Source organism: Phyllostomus discolor, chromosome 6 (genome assembly GCF_004126475.2).
Source record: "Phyllostomus discolor isolate MPI-MPIP mPhyDis1 chromosome 6, mPhyDis1.pri.v3, whole genome shotgun sequence".
In the NCBI taxonomy this organism is placed as follows: domain Eukaryota; kingdom Metazoa; phylum Chordata; class Mammalia; order Chiroptera; family Phyllostomidae; genus Phyllostomus; species Phyllostomus discolor.
Window position 1 is genome coordinate 138,921,241 of NC_040908.2, and position 14,256 is coordinate 138,935,496.

A 14,256-nucleotide genomic window follows, 5' to 3' on the forward strand; every position below is an offset into this window, starting at 1 on the left:
GAACAGTTATCTGGCTGTTTCCAAATTTGCCATGATCCATTTCCATTTTGAAATGTTCTCGCCAGAGCAAATCCTTATGTTTTTAGTATGTTATTAAATACACCTTGCAGGAGGGTTTCTTGTCCTGGCTCAAAAGTCCCTGTATGGCTTTTAGATTTATGAATGCTCGAAATTGAAGCCATACGAGCATTTGTACATATCTTTTTTTTCTGGGGAGATCTTTTTATCAGATTTTAATCCATACCTTTGATTAGACTTTCAAAGGTTCATAATTCAAAAAATTTCAAGCATTTACATATCGGGTTTATAGTACGAGTTGGAGTGGCCATCCATTAAATCCTCCATTTGGTGCCTTAGTCCCTTACTTAACTGAAGCTGTGATATGGCTTTGAAGTAAGGATGCTAATTTCCACGAAGTATTTTTAAAAACCAGTCTCATTATTTCAAGTTATAATTTATTTAATGCCCATCATTGAATGGTACACAGTTTAAATACTAGGTAATATGAAAACATCATATCGCAGTACTTGCTTACTTACTGTGTATAACAGAAATTGGGTCTTTGAGCCACACATTTAATATTGATAATTTAAAACTTAGATAAAACCTGCACAGTGACTAAAGTTTTAAAAATAGAATTCATACAGGGTGCTGCAAAAGTAGGTTTATAGTTGTTCATATTGAAAATAATACAATGATTAATAAATAATAATCTAAGAATAAACTGTGTTTCATGTACTTACAGCTGCAAACCTACTTTTGCTGCACCCTGTAAAAAGCAATTAGCTGAGTATCTGGCACTTTTGATGCATTCAGAGAGTGGTCGTGATAATTACTTCTGAATTGTAAGAGCCCTCATTTATTGAGTTCTTATTTTGAGCCCCCCACTGTGGTAGTTGCTTTATGCATTATCTCCTTTAACTTTTCTTTGCCGCATGTCATAAAAAATGAATTAGTATCTCATTTTATAGTGGAGGTTTAGAGAGATTCAGTTCCTGATCAGATTGTGTAGCTAATGGATGACACAGCCAGGATCTGACTCTGGGAGAGCTATATTCCATAATCGCTGCACTATATCAGATTTCCACTATCTGACCCAAAATTGTTTGTGCTGTCACATTCAGTCATTAACAGAAGCATGGGACATCAGAAGCTATGGTATTAAGGAACACTTGTTAGAGATTGAGCAAGCAGAAAAATATATTATAAAGATCAGGGACATTTAGATTGTTACTCAAGGGAGAAAGAACAGTATGAGGCAAAAATGAAATGGCCAGCTGCTGAGAAACGAGAATAAATCCTCTGAAGTTCTTTCTATTATTAATGCTTCCAGACTTATATTGCACATTAAGGGCATGTTTTAATGGTGAGTGCTAAATTAAGAAGGGGGTGGAAAGAATTTAGAAACCATTTATTGTTTTGACATTTATAACTTTCATGTGCCCCCCAAAAAATGATCAATAGGCAATAGCATGTACTGAAAATAATATGGTCTACAGTCACATAAAGTGGGAAATGTTACTACATTAATTATAGAAGCCCACTTTTTAATGTCTAATAGTCTCTCAGGCTATAATTATTTTCTACGTTTTATTTAATAGTCTGTTTACTAGATCTAGAAGTGCTATCAAGAGAGATAAATGAACATTTTTTTTTCCTCTGGAAATGCAAGCCACTCTCACATATTCAAGAAAGGCCAATAGCCAAAGTATTAACTCCTCAGAAAATCCTTTGTGGACAGAAATTTTGCCCTGTTCATCATATTTTTCTCACTTAGCAGAGTGCCTGGAAAAGCAACTGCTCAGTCAGTATTTGATGGATATATGAACATGTTCCAAACCACACCATTGCATCATTATTTATCATGTGTATCAGCATGATTTACAAAAAAGAGAAAATACAGGACCAGCCTTCAGAAAGACTGAAATATGGTGACAAAAGACAAGAAGAGATAGCTGAAGTCAGCTGTAGAAACATAAACTCAAATTGACATTCTGTAGTATGTAGTTTGTCACAAGATATGTGTAGTCTTATTCCAGCAAATGACTGTTAAGTGGAAGCCTTTACAGTGGTTTTCTTTAACTTCCTCCTTTTGAACTCTTGCTTACAGGAAGCTTTGGGATGATCTGGTACATGTTTTGGCTTTTGGTGTCTTACGAGAGTCCTGCAAAGCACCCTACTATTACAGATGAAGAACGTAGGTACATAGAAGAAAGCATTGGAGAGAGTGCAAATCTTTTAGGTGCAATGGAAGTAAGAATTTTATTATGGTGTATATTTCTATTCTTATTCTCCATCTCATCTCCCTCCAACCAACCAAATTATTTTATATGTCCCTATTCAACAAAACTAATTGGTAACAATCATTATTTTTTCTACTTCATCCATATTTCCTGACTTACTTAGGAATTTTTGCTACTTCTTCCATCTATAATTCTTTTCTTTATCTTTGTTAAGCATCTTCAGAGTTGCTCCGTGTTATTGCTATGACTGTAAACATAAATGAGTTTGAAAGACAGTTCAGTATGATCCATAATTTAAACAAATTCAACCAGTAGTAAATTTTAGATTGTAGGAAATGCCAAATCACCAAATCACCTAGCACAGTCATGGAAAAGACTATTTTTTTTGTCCATTAAGTAGTCTAAATGTAGGTTTTGTATACGTGTACTTATATGTGGTTTAGTAAATACTAAAGCATTAGAATGCCAGTAATAGTTAATGTGAAAATATTCTTATTATAATATAATCCTTTTTTGATGAAATGTTACCATTTTCAGGATGATTATTATGAAGATGATCAAGTATTATAAAGAAAATGTTGTAAAGCCTTTCTTCCGATCATGATTTGGTTTTTTTGGACAGGATCTGCCTTTCAAGAGTGAAATGCAGTTTTATGTCAATAATGTGAATATTTTAGTCCATGTTACATTTATATATCATGAACAGTAAGTAGTAAATAGACATATTATCCCACTTAAAAACTGGGAAATAAAAGTAATACTTTTAGACAGGTTCGGTAATTCAGCACTCAATCAGTAACTCAGTTTCCTTACGCTAGGAGTTGAAGGGGAGCACGCACTGGCTGAGGACCCAGTGCCCCTTGTATGTTTCTCCTCTTTCTTTAGACGGCTCTTCCTCATATTCTAATTGTATTTTATTCCAGCTCTGCTCCTCTACTTCATTTGTTAGAGAAGGCCTGTCTTTGACATCTCATTGTAGGTAAAAAGGTCTGTCACTCATTGTTGCTACAGATATGTATCTTGACCTTTGATGAATAAGAAAAATTCCATACTGGGTATTATTCAGAAGTGAAACTTCAGTGCTTCAAAATAATCCTTACATTATAGTTGTTCATGAGCCAAATAGACTGGCACTAGGATTTTCCCCTTCCAGTTTTCATCTGTAAATGGGCTGATAATTTCTTTCTAATATTGGCTATTCAAAGACACGTGGTGATGTGGGGATGGGGCAGGGGTTGGCCTCATGCTCTGGTCCCACCAGCCATACCATAGCTATATATTTAGCTACCAGCAGAAGCTAAATACATAGGTTGATCAGAGTGAGTTCGGAGCTCAGTTTCAATTTCTAGCCAAAAACATCCTCATCAGCCTATAACTTCAAGGTTAAATGTGATTCTTTTTTATTGACCAGTTCTTGAGAGAATGCGTGTCTACACCAGGCATAAATTATTTAAAACAATCAGAAATTGAGTCTAAGTGAAAACCAATTTCTGAAATGATCCCCAAAAGAGCATGGATAATCTTAAAATCCTCATATTCTCTAACTTACTGCCTTTTAAACAATATTTTATATCTTATTAATATTTTATACTTTCGTTTAGTTTCAATGTAAATTTTTCAAAATGCAATCAGGTGGGAGTATAACTTATACTTTGAACTTTTTATCATGAAGAAATTTCATGTGGAGGGACAGTGGCAGGAACATCCATGTATCCACTGCATGGATGCAGCAGTTGGTAACTTCTTGTCTTATTATTTCACTTGCTTTTTGCTAAATAATTTTAAAATAAGGGAGATATCATAAAACTTTATCCACAGATACTTCATGAGTATTTCTAGAAAAATAAAAAAATATTCTCCTTTACAAGCTAAGTACTGCTATCAAACCTCATATAATTAATTTATTTAATTACATTGTTTAATACCTAGATATTCAAATTGCTAATATCCAGTCCAAATTCTTATACCTAGTCTGTAGTCATATGTCTTTTGTAGCTGTTTGTTTAGGAGTCTGGATCCAATTCAAGATCACACATGCTGCAGCTGATTATAATGTCTCTCTCTCTCTTTTTAAAAGATTTTATTTATTTTCATCAAGAGGGTAAGGGAGAGAGAAAGAAAGGGAGAGAAGCATCAATGTGTGGTTGCCTCTCATGTGGCCTCCAGTGGGGACCTGGCCCGCAACCCAGACATGTGCCCTGACTGGGAATCGAACCAGCGACCCTTTGGTTTACAGCCTATGCTCAATCCATTGAGCTACACCAGTCAGGGCTATAATGTCTCTTTTTAAAAAATTAAATATAACATACACACAGAAAAATGCACAAAATCATAAGCAAACATCCTGCTGAATTTTTACACACTAACTGCACCTGGGAAGCGAACAGCCAGTCCAGTCAACAGAATGTTATCAGAATACCACAAACCCTCCGACAGCCCCCAACAACTTTTTAAAGTATAAAACTAGATGCATTTCTCTTATATTTGATGAAATGTTTTAAAACCTGAGGAATAAAGTTCTTAGTAGAGATAATCCTAGTTAAACCAAAGAAATACCAGACCAGCGGGAAATAGTTATTTACTTCTAATAATATTCTAAGGCTATTTATTATACAAATACCCATCATCCAGACATTCCTTATTTGGCTATTTTCTTTATCAGTGAATAAATATGATCATCTGGCACCATTTTCCCAGAGCATGTTGAATTTAAGGAGAAAACTCTGCGCTTTTTAAACCCATCTATGATGCTGTTGCTTGAAATTTTTATCCAAAGCCACAGAACTCATTACACATTATTAGGACAACCTTTGTGTTGCTCTGTTTTTTCAATCACATATGTATGTTTACACATGTACTTGTGATCACCACTGCATAACTTTCTACTGTATTGCTTATAAGGTGATCTGTAAAGGACTAATTAGAATCACAATCAGTAATAGCAATGATGAGGTTCTATGTCCAAAAACAATGACTAAATCTGTATAAAAAGTGTTTGCCTCCTCTATCTAATTTTTTAATTTTTATTAATTTATTGGGGTAACATTGGTTGGTAAAATTATAAAGGTTTCAAATGTACAGTTCCAAAATACATCACCTGGATACTCTGTATATTGCCCTGTTTACCTCGCAAAGTCGGGTCTCCTTTGGTCTCCATCCACTGGATGCCTACTGGATGCCCTTTACTACCTTCCCCACCCTCCTTTCTCTCTGCTAATCATGAGACTATTGTCTGTGTGCGTGAGGTTGTTTTCATTTGTTTGTTTGTCTTGTTTGTTCATGTGTTACTTTCAGTTTTGTGTCCCCTATATGAGTGCCTTCTCTTTTACTAATTTGGTCCCAAGCTAGCATTAAACAGAATTATTTTAGGTTATTATTTCTTCACCAAACAGTATCTTGGTGTTCAAAATAAAGTAATAGAAAAAGTGTTTGGAAACTTGAGAAATATTTTAAGGTGTAAAAATTAGTCTTCAGATACTTGTTTTACTGTATATTTAGGCATATACAGGATATTAAGTATACTGGATGTTTTTTTAATAGGTGTTATAAACAAAGCTAATATTTAGGTTGTTAATTTGGACTGTCTTGAATATCATAAATAACTACAGTCATGTGCCTGTTAATGACTAATACACTTAAGAGAAATGAAGCATTCGGTGATTTTGCCTCTGTGCGAACATCGTCGACTGCACTTACACAAGTGTAGATGGCATAGCCTACTACTGTAATTGTTTGTGCTATACTTTCATATGTCTGGCAACGCAGTAGGTCTGTTTACACCAGCAGCTCTGAAAACATGTGAGCAATGTGTTGAATGATGGTGACTCTGGGCGATAGGAATTATTTTAGCTTCTTTATAATCTTACCAGACCGCCATGATATATGTGGTACATCACTGACCAAAGTGGTGTTTTGCAATGCATGTCTATGGTTATGACATGCCTATAGTGTGCCGGGTGGCCAGAGGCTTTAACCAGACATACACCATGGGGGTTTTACAGAGCCTGGCACTCCAGTGTCACAGAACTTACACTGATATCCATTGGCGATCAGGGGTGTTTACAGATACAAAGTGCTATCATTGTCTTTGGAGAAGGTCTGGATTATTGCACCCTTCATTTTTCTTGTTTTTATTTCCCTAAGGATGTTGAATTTTCAATATTTTTGATAAAATATTTGGGAGACCAACAAGGTGACTAAATTTGTCAGTGAGTGTTAGTTGAAGCATGGTCTGAATAACTGCTCTCCCCGCCCCGGCCAGATCTTGGAAACTGAGATCTCTGCTTTTAGAATTAGTTTTGTATGAATATGGAATCTTGTATATTCCCAACACTGCAACAATTTAATCAGAATAAGAGACTGTTACCCTTTTTTCTCTACAAATGATTGTTCACAACAGCTAAAGCTAACTGGAATGTTGCAATTAACAAATCACTGCTTCTTACCTATCTCCTACTCATGCCCCAACACACATCCTGAAAATGCAAAGCACCTATCATCCCTATATCATTCTTACATAAGTTAGAATGTATCTTAAGTGGTCAGAATGACTCTCTCTTTGGGATTTCAGAAATTCAAGACTCCATGGAGGAAATTTTTTACATCTATGCCAGTCTATGCAATAATTGTTGCAAACTTCTGCAGAAGCTGGACTTTTTACTTATTGCTTATTAGTCAGCCAGCATATTTTGAGGAAGTCTTTGGATTTGAAATCAGCAAGGTATGTAAAAATTATTTTTAACTAGTGCACCATTTTTGTGTTTAAGTGAATATTAAGTTCTTTTGCCAAGATTTTATCTTCTAAGTTCTGTGAGGTATTTATTTATTCAGTCAACAAACACCTTCTGGGAAACAAAGACTAAGGAAGATATTTGTCAGCTGCCTTCAAATATCTGCGAGAAACTGCTCTTTGCTGCAGGAAATGCAGACAAAACAGACTGAGTCTCTGCTTTTATGGAGCTTATATCTCCATCAGGGTGGGCGTCAGTGTTGTCTTTTGTGTGCAATTAAATATAACTTCTTTTAAATGTCAGATTAGAGACAATGTAACAGTGAATGGAAAAGTATTTTATTAAGGTGGATTGTAACTACAAATCTAACTCTTCTCCAGTGCTCTCAGAAACCAGTTTGGCTAAAAGATTTGCACATAAGAAGAAAATATGTGAAAATATTCTTGTATGTTGTTTATTTAGTTTATTCACTAAACAATCATTTGTTGAACATGATACGTGAAGTTCCGTGTTAGAATCAGAAATAAGGTAAGAACATGATTCCTGCCCTCAAGGGTGCACAGCTTGGTGGTATATACCAAAAAATAAGTAAATAAAAGTTACTAATTATAGCACAGTATATTAACAGCTACAGATGTTTATTAATAGCCATGGGAATATAATCATTTTTGAGATTTTCTATAAGGATAAAATAAACATAATAATACCACTTTATATTTATACAGAGTTTGAAATTTACAAGGCCTTCATATTCATGAAAAACCTAGTGTGGTTGAACAGGGGATAACTATCCCCATTTCTCTCGAACTGATGTAGAAACTAGAAATGGTTTTAAAATTGTCTGAAGCCAAGCTGGTAATAAATGACAGAATCAAATTTAAGCCCAGATCCTTTGGTTTGTTTCAGTTCCCTCTACTATGCCATTTAAATTCAGGTAAACCATATCTTAATGTAAGCATTTGGCATGTATTTGTTAAATCCCATCTCTGTGCCAAGCCCTTCGCTGAGTCCTCAATGCACTTGTCTGTGCTGGCAATGGACTTGCCCTTCCTCTTCATGTCATTACATAAGTCCAGCTGGGCTCGCTATTCATGTTACATCTCTACTTGAAACACTATCCGAGGCCTGGAACTGAAGGAAGCCTGAGTTTAGGAGTAGCTATTCTAAGAGCTCTTTTGTAAATCCTGTTTCTAAGGAAACTGTTTCCTCCATTGCTGAGAAGAATGGCTGCTTTAGACAGGGCTCTTCTCTCTGGAGCTGATCAAACATTGCAGGGTAGCCTTTGGGAGCTTTGAGAGGTGTTGCACTTCTCAACAAAGGCTGCTGGAGGTGTGCATTCATTTTCATAATCTAGGACACATATGACACTGAGAGGCTATTGATAAAGTCTGGCCTCATGGGCAAGAGAGTGAAGGAACCAACGGATGCTAATGAAACTGCACGGTCATCCTGGCCCTGTGGCTCCAAGTCATTGAAAGTGCTTGAGTAAATGCAATGATATTTTACAAAAACTAAATATAACAACTAAATGGCTTAATTTGATTCAGTTATTGTATTTTTAACTAAAATTGTAAGTAAATTCTACACACACAGATTGGCTTGAAGATTTTGATTATACTGGTAAAAAAAAAAAAAAAAGTCTCTCGACTTACCTGAAAAACACATAAAGGAGGTAAAGAAGAAAATATGTTATGGACTTTGGACCTAGGCTGACATGGTTTAGAAACGAAACTCTACCATAAACTATAATCATAAGAATATTAAACATTTCCATCTGTAGGAAAAGAGAATTGAATAGCTTGGAGATCTAACCTATTTTAGAGTCATTCACTATGTTAATTAATCATAAAAACAACTCAAGGCCATGGTCATGACACCACACTACACACCATTGTAAAATAAAACCCGATCGTTTTCTTGAAGCTTCAATAATCTAATTTGAAAAACATATTTACATATATTAATAAACTTACCTGGTACTTGTACTTATCATTTGGCAGGAACTGTGCTTAAAATTATACTTAGTGAAAAAAAAAACCCTCTCCTTACATGTTTATATTGAATATTTAAAATTTACTAAGTCCATGTATGTAGTAATATACAATTAAAATGCACTTTATTTATGTTTTCCGCCTCAATAATGCTTAGAGAATAGTGCCTTGCACATAATTATTGGTCAAAAAATGTGTGTTGAATCAATGTTGGTGGGATGGATTTTAGATTGCATAGAAACTATATTTCATTGGATGGCAATATGGCCCAATATTGACATTTGAGATGAATGTGCCTAAAAATTTGATCTATACTTTCTGGGTTCTTAATTTGTAGAAACTGAAGATAAAACTCATAAGAGATATATCTTTAGAATGCAGTTAAAGTTGTTAGCCTTAAAATATAGCCTCTCCAAGGTTTTGTCTAATATATTTGCCCTCTGCCTCTGTTTCCACCTCTCTTCTATGTGCCCTTCTTCCTAATGATACATTTTTGCAAACATATTTGAGAGTATAAAATGAGCACATAAATGGGAATCACTGTTTAATAAGATTCAGGATAGTTTATTCATAAACTCAAAACTGATTGACTCATAGCACAGAAAAATAGTATTCTCTTCTAGAACATAAAAAAGGGGTCACAGTAAAGTTACTTAGCTTTTCTTGCTTATTGTGTGGAAGTTACTATTTATTCTAGGAAATAAGTGGTGGTGTGGAGACAATGTTCTTCCTGCCTTTGTCCATGAAGAGTTTATGCTGGGTTCAGGAAACCAGGGTCATTAAATTGCCCCTGTTACTTGTGAGCATATATATTTCTCCCATCTGGTTTTTCTTCAGGTCGGCATGCTGTCGGCGGTGCCACACTTAGTGATGACAATTATTGTGCCCATTGGTGGGCAGATTGCAGACTTTCTAAGAAGCAAGCAAATTCTTTCAACTACGACAGTAAGAAAGATCATGAATTGTGGGGGTAAGTACACAAGTGATGTTTGGAACATGTTTTTAGTTCACGAAGTTCTGTTTCGCATAAGCAGCTTTTTCTGTACTTATCAAATATGAAGATAAATGTGTCTTCATTGTTCTTTTGTAATCATTTTCCCGTCTTTAGGTTTTCCTAACTCCTAGTTCTCAGTAACTACATAACTTACTTAACCCTCCCCACCATCGAAACTTAAGGTTGTTTTGGTGTTCTTATTAAAACACCGGCAAGGTTTCAGTAACTCTTTGTATAAATTATTACTGTTATGATTATTTTTAACATGAACAGACAGAAGTGGTTTGCTAGGGTATTTTTAGCAGTTTTGGCTCACTGGGAAACTTACACAAATTTCTGACGTGTTTGCACGTGTTTGTTTCTGAAGGTTTTGGCATGGAGGCAACACTGCTTCTGGTTGTCGGCTATTCTCACACCAGAGGGGTGGCAATCTCATTCTTGGTACTTGCGGTGGGATTCAGCGGATTCGCTATATCCGGTAATACACGTTTTTAAAATTTGTGCTTGTGGCATCTGATTTTGGCTGGTGATGGTGAGGTGGTCTATCTGTATATCTCCAGATATTCTGCTTTCCACTTTAAATATTTTAACTGTTGAGAAAGTTTAGTCAACACATTTCCACTAAAAATTAAATAAAAATAAAAAAATATTTACAGTGCATTCTTTAGATTTGTTATTACTCATTTTCTCACTGCTTACCCTTTTTTATCTATTTACTTATTTATTCTGGTTAAGAGAACATATCTCCTTCCTCTGTGGAACATCACATACTAAGTCTTAGAAAAGAAATTATACCTCATTTTATTCTTATTACACCCCTGAGCTGAATTATTAAAAAAGTAGTTTTTAAGCACTTGCTGTGTACCTAATGTCTTTTAAAGAGGGTGGTGGGTGTGGAAGAAAAGATTCTGCAGGCACGTCTAAGAGGCTTGGGATGCTCTGAGTCCAAGGTGATGTGTGTATTTCAGGTTTCAACGTTAACCACCTGGATATTGCACCCAGATATGCCAGCATCTTGATGGGCATTTCGAATGGCGTGGGCACATTGTCAGGAATGGTTTGTCCTATCATTGTTGGTGCAATGACGAAGAATAAGGTAAGATGGAACAAAACAGATATTCAGTTGTAGAAGATTCTTTCTTCTGGTTGGGGAAAGGGTTGATATATTCTCTTTGGCATTTCTTTTCTGATCCACTCACCACGCTTCTGAGTAGGGGAGGTGACTGAGGCTCAGAAGAAAATATCTAAGAACTCTGAGTGAGCGTCTTTTCCCAACCAATAAGCAACATGCCCCTCCATACCTTTTAATATTTCCGATATTCCTGATGTAGATGAAAGTAAACAAAACCTTTTGCTTCTAGCTTATTAGAATAGGCAAGCAGAAATCTTCTGAGTTTTACTTACAAACCTCAATTCAGACATCTCTGCAGCTATCTGTGGAAGAATATAATAATCAGCTATTTGTCCTTATATATACAGCTTCAAAATTATGGCTTAGTGGAAGAAAATAAATAAAAAGAATTGGAGAAAAATATTAAGTAAATCAATTATAAATATTCTTTTAAAGTTAGCAGACCTTAAATATATTTGGAGTTTCATTTCGGGACATTAGATTTTAATTTTTTTAAATGATAAAAGTTGTACATTAGAGAAAGTTTCTGTCACAGGATCTGCTTCAGAGAATCAGAACAGGGGTTTCCTCTGAAACACGGCTGTCTATTCTCACACACCACCTTTGTCACTGCAGTCCCGTGAGGAGTGGCAGTATGTCTTCCTGATCGCTGCCCTCGTCCATTATGGTGGAGTTATATTTTATGCGATATTTGCTTCAGGAGAGAAGCAACCGTGGGCAGACCCTGAGGAAACGAGTGAAGAAAAATGTGGATTTATCCATGAAGATGAACTTGATGAAGAAACAGGGGACATTACTCAAAATTATATAAATTATGGTACCGCCAAGTCTTATGGTGCCACCACACAGGCCAATGGAGGTTGGCCCAATAGCTGGGAAAAGAAAGAGGAATTTGTACAAGAAGAAGGACAAGACTCATACGCCTATAACAACCGAGATAATTACTCATAACAAAGCTAATTGCTGGATTTATTTTTAGTGTTTGTGATTAACTTAATTGTGATTGCACAAAAATTTTAAAAATATGTGGTGTAAACATGTAAACATATCAACCAGGCAAGTCTTGCTATAACAATGAAATAAAAACAAACTCATGAAGTTACCATCAAGTGCAATCTGTAGAAGTTGTGAAATTCCCTCATTTCCATTCAGGTCATCTATTCTTGCGTTTGTGATTTAAAGGTTGACTGATCAAACACTGTAGAGGCAAGTAGTTTTTCATTAGATTCATATGAGCTAAAACTCATCACCATTTAATAAAGCACAACTAAAACAGTTGGCACATTTCATCCTACAAAGGTTAGGAAGCCAAAGCTACTTGATCACGTAAAATGCACTTATATATTTGTTACACTGTATTGCAAGATCTCATGCAGAAGTCCTGTTTTAACAAAAATGCAATGTTGTCATGTTGCCTGCATCAGATATTGACAACGTTTACTGAGTGTAAACCATGAAGTTGGGATATCTCAGAGAAGAATATTGTGGGCTAGCAACTAGCAAGGCCTACGAACTAGTTACTGTTATTACACAATGTGGAATGTCATCAGAGGGAGTGTGTTACAGTGTTTTATATGAAATGTTTGGGCACAAACACATATCTGTGAAAGGGAACTTGTAAAGCGTGGGGTATGCTTCATGTTCTTCCATTCATGTACCTAACAGTATAAAACACTTCACATTTTAATAAATCTGACTTTTCATGTAGCATATCACATAACTTTTTTGCAAAAAATATTAAGAAAAGACTTCAATGTATTTTTATTACAACTTTGTACAGGTTGTAACTTGCATTAGAAAAAAAAAAAGATGCACACACCATAAAGAATCTAATAAGAAATTGCTATGGAAATAGAGCCCTGAAAATGCAATATTAAACAACAAAAGAAATAGAAAATGGTTTAGATATTCTTCTTCCTTAATAATTAAATACTATGTAAAACTTGTGCCACAGAGCTATATATAATATAAAAAGATAAATTTAATAGAGAGATTGTAAGTAGATAATTTTATTATTTAAAGTCCCATTTAAAATATATTTGTCTTATATAGGACAGGAAATTATATTAAAATTATATCTCTATATATCTGTATATCTTATACATATCCATACACAGAAACATAATAAACAATCTTCACAAAAATACCAAAAATAGCATACACCTAATGTTGGGGTAGGGGACTGCAATTTCTACTTTCATAGAGTCATAGAGTTTTAGATGGAGCAGAGGCATTTTGCTTGTCACTTCTTAATAATACGCAGCAGGAGTTGCAACATTTGTGTACCAAGCAATAAGTGCAATGCATACAATTTCCTGTCTGTATATTATCTTTATTTTGCTTGTGGTAGCTTTTCAGGTGGTAGGAATGATTTTTTTTTCTTTTAAAAGAATTGAACATCAGACCTCTTTTTAATGTTCTAAAATGATAATAATGCATTTCCCAATTCAATTCAAAATACTCTTGGTGTATTTAATTGTCTTTTCTGGATATTTGACCTGTCTAATGTATTGTGCCAGTGACTGGAGGCCCTGCTACTGCGAACATAAAACATAAAGTTTGTTTGAAAATGCAGACCATTCTTGACCTTAAGAAAATAAAAATATCTTCTGCTTTGTGTCTCCAAGTGACATAGTGTGATCATAGCTTTTGTTGTGTTGAATGAAAAAAATGTGTACTATCATTTTTGTTGCTGCACAGAAAAGTGTTAATAAAATGCTCTATTTATCCTTTTGTAAAAAAAAAAACAACAGTACCTTAATTTGGGTTTATTGTATGTAGATTGTACCTCTAATGTGAATTTAAGATGAGTATGATGCAAAGAAGCCAAGTCAAGGCTCAAGAATAACATTCTTTTTAGCCACTCAAGACTTAATAGAAAAACATGGCATTCTTCAGATTGTGTGGGATATGGTTCCACAGAGTTTTACATCAAGAAATAAGTCTGTGAGTCAAACTCTGTCTGCAATGGCAGCCTTCTACAGTTTCTGCTAAACTTAAAGAAAATTTTAGGAAAACGTTCAAAACTTGTCAGGTCAGATACTACCTACTTTTGATTGTACATATACTTTTTGTTCAGCACTGACCTAACCATTTTATATAAAGTATCTGATGTAATTCCACAATGACCCTCCAAAGTAAGAATCTTTTTAATCCAGGTTACAAA

At 34.9% G+C, this 14,256-nt stretch overlaps 1 protein-coding gene across 1 annotated transcript in view; it reads left to right on the plus strand.

The window, feature by feature from the left end:
• SLC17A6 (solute carrier family 17 member 6) overlaps positions 1–13,716 on the plus strand; it is a 39,541-nt gene extending 25,825 nt beyond the window's left edge. Inside the window, exons 7-12 of the mRNA XM_028517462.2 lie at positions 2,111–2,253; positions 6,814–6,963; positions 9,802–9,934; positions 10,326–10,436; positions 10,927–11,054; positions 11,706–13,716. Of these exons, the coding sequence (XP_028373263.1) occupies positions 2,111–2,253; positions 6,814–6,963; positions 9,802–9,934; positions 10,326–10,436; positions 10,927–11,054; positions 11,706–12,041 (1,001 nt within the window). The 3' untranslated portion in view covers positions 12,042–13,716. The remainder of the gene's footprint in view (positions 1–2,110; positions 2,254–6,813; positions 6,964–9,801; positions 9,935–10,325; positions 10,437–10,926; positions 11,055–11,705) is intronic.
• Positions 13,717–14,256: the final 540 nt, after the last annotated feature.